This window comes from Vigna unguiculata, chromosome 3, assembly GCF_004118075.2.
Source record: "Vigna unguiculata cultivar IT97K-499-35 chromosome 3, ASM411807v1, whole genome shotgun sequence".
Lineage (NCBI taxonomy): Eukaryota > Viridiplantae > Streptophyta > Magnoliopsida > Fabales > Fabaceae > Vigna > Vigna unguiculata.
In genome coordinates this window covers 11,738,755-11,747,017 of record NC_040281.1, presented here as the reverse complement: position 1 = coordinate 11,747,017, position 8,263 = coordinate 11,738,755, and the positions used below count along the sequence as shown (strand labels likewise).

General features: G+C 34.0%; 1 protein-coding gene across 1 annotated transcript; it reads left to right on the top strand.

Moving 5' to 3' along the window:
- The first annotated feature begins 817 nt into the window (after positions 1-817).
- On the top strand, positions 818-6,690 carry LOC114179838 (GATA transcription factor 19-like). Its single transcript, XM_028066308.1, has 11 exons — positions 818-1,299; positions 2,336-2,431; positions 2,525-2,658; positions 3,475-3,576; positions 3,685-3,799; positions 4,507-4,563; positions 5,327-5,395; positions 5,754-5,822; positions 6,077-6,157; positions 6,266-6,334; positions 6,408-6,690. The coding sequence occupies exons 1-11, from the start codon at positions 1,063-1,065 to the stop codon at positions 6,447-6,449; spliced, it is 1,071 nt and encodes a 356-aa protein (XP_027922109.1). The 5' UTR covers positions 818-1,062; the 3' UTR covers positions 6,450-6,690.
- The last annotated feature ends 1,573 nt before the right edge of the window (positions 6,691-8,263 follow it).

The following is an 8,263-nucleotide window of genomic DNA, read 5'->3' as shown; positions in this document are numbered from 1 at the left end:
AAACATGAATTAGATTAAGCTGACCACCCCTAAAAAATAGGCCAAAGCTTCGATCCATCCACAAGACGGATCAACAAGTTGGCCCACCACTTTTTTAGTTTTTTATTCATAAGATTTGTTTATATATATACTTATAAATAAATATTTATTTCATATTTAATCGTATAAATATTTTTAAACTTGTAATTAATCAATTAATATATTTAATTAAATAAATTAAAATAACTATTATGTTTACATGTTAAATTACTCTATTATAACTAATATTAAGTGTAAATGATTTAAATTTTAATAGTATTGTATATTTACATTTATACAAGAATATAATTTAACAAATTTAATATATATTTTTTTAATTTTTAAAATTTAAAAGAATAAAAATAATAAATAAATAAATAAAAATGGATCTGCGGACCCGGGACAAACTGACCTACTTCTAACTCACAGTTTATCGGACTAAGCAGATTGGACTAAAATGAATTAACAGATTAAAACACTGACTTAACCTATTCTTTTCTTGGTAGTCTGACGGGCCAGTCATATGATTCTGGTCCACTGTGACATCATAGTAACAATATATAAAAATATAAATAAAAAATGAGATAAATAAATTGAATTTAGAATTTTACTTTTAAAGAAATTCAGAAGTATATTGTTTTATGCATCTTTTGCTTAAAATTCAATTTGCATGGAGATGGATTTAAATATGTTATGCCCCACCAACCATAGAAACATATAATGGAAAAAAAAAAAAATACACAAACATTTGAATATGGATGATGAAATTTTGCGAACTTAGTGTGTTTTTTTTTTTTTTATTCTGCTGCGCTAGAGTCTTTGTTTCTCTGGCTGCGCTGTGTTTGGTCTGGGAAACACAACTTAATCAAATATTTCCCATTTCTATTCTTTTTCCATACTCTCTCCCTTTTCCTTCAATCTTTCTTTTGTCTCTCTATTCTCTCACAACCCCACTCTTCTTCTTCTTCTTCTGCTTCCTTTTTAGGGTTATTATCAAACCTTCCAAACACACTTCCAAACTTTTCTGCTAGGGATGCTCCACGAATGGATACGCTGAATAATCGCAGCCAGAACGGAGAAGACCACCCTCCGCCGCTGCCGGTGGCTGCACTTCCTATGCATGTGGATGCTTTCCATTATGCCAATGGTTCCGATGGAGGGGAAGAAGCAGCAGCTGCTCCACTGGGCCATGCTTCCTCTGCTGTGCACGCCAGAACCAGTGAACTCACCATTTCTTTTGAGGGCGAAGTTTATGTTTTCCCTGCTGTTACCCCACAAAAGGTTCACTTTATTCCCTCTCAGATTTTATATTTGATTAGAACAACGCCTTGTATTGATTGGTGTGGAGACTTGGCACTATTTGGAGATTGAAGTGTTTGGTTTGAATTTGGTTTGACAGATCTTTGAGGGAAAAATTAAAATGGAAAAAAACTGATTCATGTGGATTTCGATTTGTTAGTTAATGTCATGTCACCGGTGATGATATTTTTATGTTGAATTAGAATAAAAAAATTGGGAAGTTGTTGCAGAAGGTGTAGGTGACACCCAATCAGTGTTTTCTGAAATGGATTAAGGTCTTGCATAGAGTGGTGGAGGGATTTCTTAATGCGGTTCTGGACTAGTAGAATGCAGTTTTCTTGCTTTTCTTGGTTCTGGGACTTGTAATGGTATAACAAGGCTGAAAGAAGAAGAACAAGTTGTCTTTTAATGAAAACTCTGTAATGGTATTATTGATTATCTTCAGATTCTGTTGTCATGCACAGAAGAAATTAGAAAAGCCACGAGAAGAACTTCAAGAGGAGGGGTTAAACAGATACATTCCTTTCTGCTCTCTCTTTGTATCAGAAAGTTATTCACCGGGATTTTCCTCCCACACACAATCATTTTTAACCATGAATGAGTTATTTTGAGTTGAGTCTTGAGCTGGGCCTGATTGTTGTGTGTCATGTGGATTCTTTGACAAGTGGTCCTTGCTAGCTGTAATTTTTATCTTTTGTTCATTTATGTTCATTAAAGTGCTAGTTGGTTTCTCCTCTGGTATTGTATTGACACTATGATTGGTTTAGTTGCTTGATTAAAAAAAACTGATCATTTTCTTATATTTGAATGACACCTATGCTCCAACTTCAATGTGAATTTCAAATTTTTAAATGGTCATGAGTGATTACTTGTCCCTTGTTAAATTATTCAATTAGATTGGATGTGACTCCCGATTAACTATAAAAAAGTGCTCTACTGTGGCATACTTACACCAGTTCTATAAAATGATTGGACATTTTTTTAAGATTGATACTGCCTTTATTTGCATGAAATATAGGTGCAGGCTGTATTATTACTGTTGGGAGGGCAGGAGGCGCCAAATACTGTTCCCACCTCAGACTTTTCGTTGCAGCAAATCAGTCAGGACATTAGGGTATTTCTTCAGAAATTGCTTTTTCTTTTGAAATATTTTTCTCTGGTTTTTTAAAACTTATTAAGTGTTCTAAATCTTGTTATTATATGCCAGGAAATAAATGATCCTTCCCGGTGTTCAAAGCTTTCCCGAAGAATTGCCTCGCTTGTTAGGTTTCGTGAAAAACGAAAAGAGAGATGTTTTGAGAAGAAAATCCGATACTCATGCCGTAAAGAGGTTGCCCAGAGGTAGACAAGTGTAGTTGGGAAGTAGAAACTCTGAACATATTTTTGTTTTTCCCCAAAATTATTTACACTCTTGTATCATATTTTTTCATTTTAATTATGAATTGCTGTACAGACCTTCATAAAGTGTTGAAAAATAAGTGCTTATTATTGCTGTGAATTACTCTCCTCTACCATGAAAAGTGCTTAAATTGTATTATTATTTCTTATTTTAGAAGATACACTTATCTCTCCCTGGTGATTTTTATGTCATATAATTTAGTTCATTTTGATGTCAATGAGCCCCTCAGGGTCATTTTTCTCTTTCCTTTGATCTTAACATTATTGTTTCACTACTAATTTTGAATCCTTTTTATTAAGAAGATGAATTAAAAATTTCAAGTGAAGTTTCAAAGCCTATAATGTGAGTATGAAAGGCTTCACTCTATTCATAACATTCTATTAATAATTCAATTTATAAAATTAGCTTATATAAGAAAGTATAAGTTTACTTGTAGTTACTCTATTTGTTAAGACTATTTTTTGTTAAGCAAAAATTGTGAGCTGACTTGGTATTTAGTGAATACCTGGCTCACATCTGTGCTTCACAAGTAACATCCCCTTCATGCCCGTACCCCTGTTTCTTATGCAAGCATTTATGGTGTTTGAAGTTTGCATTGGTGATTGGTATTTTAGTATTGTGTCTGTCTTGCAAAAGCATTAGCTTTCAGAATAAGAATGGAATTTTTAGTTTTGACCATAATACATATATGCTTTGTTTGTCCTCTAGATGGTATAAGCTGGTTTTCTTGGGATTGACAATACTTGGTTATCTAATAGGATGCATCGAAAGAATGGACAATTTGCATCACTGAAGGAAGACTACAAATCTTATGCTGAAAACTGGGATTCAAGCAATGCTACTCCTGGCCCAGAATCTACGTGAGTTTTGTAGTTATTCCTTTTGTTTGGAATAGATGGACTCAATAACTTTAATTCTTAATCTTTAATGGATTGGTTCTAATATGATTATCCTCTGTCATTGTTAAGTGAACGTAGATGCCAGCATTGTGGAATTAGTGAGAAGTCTACTCCAGCTATGCGTCGAGGACCAGCAGGTCCAAGATCTCTATGCAATGCCTGTGGGCTTATGTGGGCTAATAAAGTAATTACTATCTGTTTTAGCTTAGCATGGGACTTACGTTTCTTGTTATTGATTGTTGCAAGTGTTGCTTTCCAGAATCAGATATGACATGTTGGTCTCCCTTTTGTAGCTTACTACCTGAAGGCCATGGCTTAAACACCTTAAATACTGTAGCTTTTGTTGACTAGAATGTCATCAAACTTTAGTAAACCAATATTTTTTTAAGATTTCTTTTCAACCTTTTGTCTGCTCTTAATGCCTAGACTTTCATCTTTAGTGACTTGAGTCATTCTGAATGTGATTATCAGTTTATGGGTCCTTTATGGTCACATTAGTATCATTGTCAGATAAAATGACAGGAAAACTGAAAAGCAATACTACCTTTTGGAATCTCCGACAAGTGAATGGGTCCTTTATGGCCACATTTAGTATCATTATAATTTGAAAACAAGGATTTTGTGTTAACCTGAAGATGATTTATTTATAGGATGCTCTGTCTTTCTGTTTCAGCAATAATAACAATGTTCTGCCTATTTAACATCTTATCTATTGCAGTTATCAACTCATTGTTAATCATAGTCCTGGAATTTTGTGAAAGATGGTTATTTTGCATGTCTGTATTGTTGTGGCCATGAGAGGATAGGTTATTACCAAGTATCAACTGAAAAGGTTCATGTTTCCATCTACCCAAGTACTGATCTTTGTTTTCATGCCTTATTGATTTGAAGGGAACTCTGAGAGATCTCACCAAAGCAGGAAGGATTGCTTTTGAACAAAATGAACTGGTATTTTTAATTTTCTTATTGCCGTGGAACAATTTCTTTTCTTCCATTGTCATACTTTCTCCTATTGTCAATAACCAAGATTTAAATATACTGTCTTCATGCTTTACTAAAAACGGATAGACAAGTTCCTCCCAGCCATTGTCTACATCACACTTTTAAAAACACCTAGATCTGTTTGTGTGAAAAGCAGGATGGATCTGGATCCTCTTGGGCACTTACATGACCCTGTTATATGATAAGAAAGGTATACAAACTGTCCTGTGCTGAAATGGCTTGGTCATGAGATGGCCGCACATGAGATGATCCAAATGGAAATATGAATTAACTTAAGGATGTGAAGGGGTTTGACAAACTTGCTCTGTTACTCATGGGTAGGACACAGTTTAGAGGAGAGACTCTCTTCACATAATTTCATACAAATAAAAGTAAATATTTGTTATTAGTTGGTCTACTGTATAATATGTAATACATATAAGCATCTAATTATGATACAATTGATGAAATATGATTAGAAGAGGTGTTAGGAGATGACAACATGAAAATTTTGGCATTGCAGTCAACATTATTGAACAATAAATACTATGCAGATATAGCTTGTGTCTATTCCTTAACCTTTTTTGTTAGGTCTACTTGCTTGAAATCTAAAGAAATACTTTATCCTGTAATTTAGCTCTCAGTGGTCTCCAATTTGTAAATTCTGATATGATCTTTGCTCAAAAGATGTTTGAAATTTCAAGTCTAACAATATTCTCTTTATTTTAAGGATACTTCAGCTGATATAAAGCCTTCAAAAGCAGAAGCAGAACATCCTTGTGCCAAGCAAGACAAAGAGGTACTAATATTTAGAATTTTTGAAATTTCTTTATCAAATTAATAAAAACTTTATTTTGTTCATGTATAGCTGTTTCTTTAACTTTTTTATCTTGCAACATTGCTGGTCTGTTCCCTTTCCTTGTTTACCAAACTTCGACAAAGGATTATTAAACTGCATGAAAACTCTTCGATTTTAATATCAGTATATTGTTTTCTGAGGGTCCATACGCTTTTTTTTTTCAAACTTGTGCTTGTGGATGCTGATTATTATCAATTAGTTCACTTTTGAGTACTGTTTGCCTGATGGAACACTGATCCTCATGCTGACACTGTTTCCTTGGCTGTGGATTTGTAATTTTTATTTTTTAATTTATCAGGGAAGCCCCGAGGAAACAAAGCCTGTGCAAATAGATTCCAGACGATCACCTGAAAAGACAAATGAGCAGGTTTTATCTAAATTATGGTTCAATCTATGACGAAGAAATTTGCTCTATTTGCTTATATGAGATTATGCAAAAATTGGCAATTTGATTAACTGTTAAGTTGATTCCCTACTAAAATTGTGTTTTAGGTCATAGTCCATTGGTTTGTTCATAGTAGCTTGTATGGCATGGAACTCATGGTGTTATATCAACAATATACCTTAAAAGCTTTTCAACTTTTGAATATTGTCCTTCAATTTAATTTTGTGGGTTTACAGTTTATCATCGGAACTGCTGAATCAGTTACTGACAACTTGTCCATCCAAGTGGAGAATCATGCTCTTGGTCTACATGAGCAGGTATTCCTTTTTCCTTCCTTAATCAACCATTGAGATGGTTAAGTTAAAAGGGTTGAGGTGATAGGAACTCCTTTGACAATTGGTATGATATACTTTTGAGATTTACAGGATACTCTTGAGGATCTTGCTGATGCTTCTGGGACTGAGTTTGAGATTCCCGCTGGTTTTGATGAACAGGTATATGTTACAACTGATTGATTTGTCACCATTCCTGATTGATTAACTTTACTAACGTTCATGATACATACAGGTTGATATTGATGATTCCAACATGAGAACATATTGGTTGTGATCTAAAGATGTTTCTGTGCGCAATCAGCAGTTTTGTTCCCAATGGAAACGCATATACACTGCTGGTTCAACTAACATTGGAGGACTTCTAGGAATAGTTTATGTTTTATAGACAAACTATTTCTGGAAGCACTGTGAATTATATGATTGTAGACTTCCAGTTTTCGTACATGAGTTCCTGTACATCCCTTTGTGACCAGATTTGATTTATATATAATGTGAATAGTTCAGTTTTTCTTTTACCTTCTGCGGTATTCAACTTTGATTTTGTCTTCTTTTGTGGTAACTCAGCTAAAGGTATAATTAGATGCGAGACAGAATAAAAAGATGAATACCTACCTCATTACGTTTGTCCACATGAAATTATCAAATAAAAATTCATTTGGAATATTAAAAATTCATTGTCGTCTTTTAACAGAATTTTAAAAGTCTTAACTTGATATTTTATACTTTTAAAAAGACTCATTTAGTATTTTGGTTAAAATACATCTTTTGTTTCAACTTTTTGTGAAATTTTGTCAAATCAGTCTAAATTTTGTTTTTGTTCTCGAATAGGTTTTAATTTTTGTCAATTTTGTTTAATTTAGTTTTTTTTACTAATACCATTTAAACATGAATAATATATATTACATGTCATTTTGTGATTTTTTATTTCTTTTTTAAGTTTTTTTCAAAATTGGTTTGACAAACTTTGTCCCAATTGAATCTAGTTGACTTCTTTAGTAACTTTACCATGGGTTTAGTTTTTTCTGCTCGAGAGGATATGAGATATGGTCGTTAATTTTCTATCAAGCATTGTACCTCATTTACATTCTTTAGGTTACACATTTCAATTATGGCTTCTTCACTAGGACAACATTAGCAAGCAATGTAGTACAGTGCACTTCTCACACAACTTCTGCTTGTAGCAGCTTGTCAACCATGACATTTGTTGTTGTTTTTCTCTCTTCTCTTAATTTCCTCTTTTTTTTGTGATGCCAACCTTGCTTCTTTAAAGACTTATAGCTTGTGGCAAGTTATTCTTGAATCAACTCTCGATATATCTGTTGTTGTTCACCTGAAAAAAATCTACATTTTGATTAAGCACATGGCCGATGATTTTCTCCTTTTCTCCCAGGGTTGTTCCCATCTTCAAATCCTTTCCTCCTTGGAGGATGAAGTGTTTTGTGTCCCCAACTAGTTCAACCCTAATGTCTAGATCTTCAAATTGACTTACCCTTTTCTACGTTGTTAGTCATAAGTTGAGGGATTGGCAATTGAAAACTCGCGGGGTTGGCTTCTAATCAACGTGCATCGTGATGATGTCTCTAGATGTTGATGGAAACTTCAATGCTAGATGTGGGGTGGACACGATAACACCAAAAAGAGATTTAGGGAATGTCTTCCCAAAAGAATATTGTAAGACATGTTGGCATCCATAACCAAAAACATGATGGGTATCATCTTGGTATGGGCATCTTCCCTAAATGTGGTATATAAGTCGATGAATCCTCTTGTATTCACCCTTTCATCTGTAAAATCGATTATCTGCTCGTTGTATGAGTGCATGACATCTTTAGGTAACTCCAACTTCTTAAATGTCTTCCAATATAAGTCAACTAAACTTCCTTGGTCAACCAACATTTCTTGATCGCGAAGTTCTTGATTTCAATCGTTATGACCATGGGATTATCTTGCTTCTGATCAATGAATGTAATAGGAGGCATCCTCTGTCTGGACGACCTGGTGACGATGTTAACCGACTGTATTGCCCTTGGTTGCCTTTTTTTGGGTTGAAGCTGAAGATCCTCCTCCTGTGAACCCTACAGAGATGGA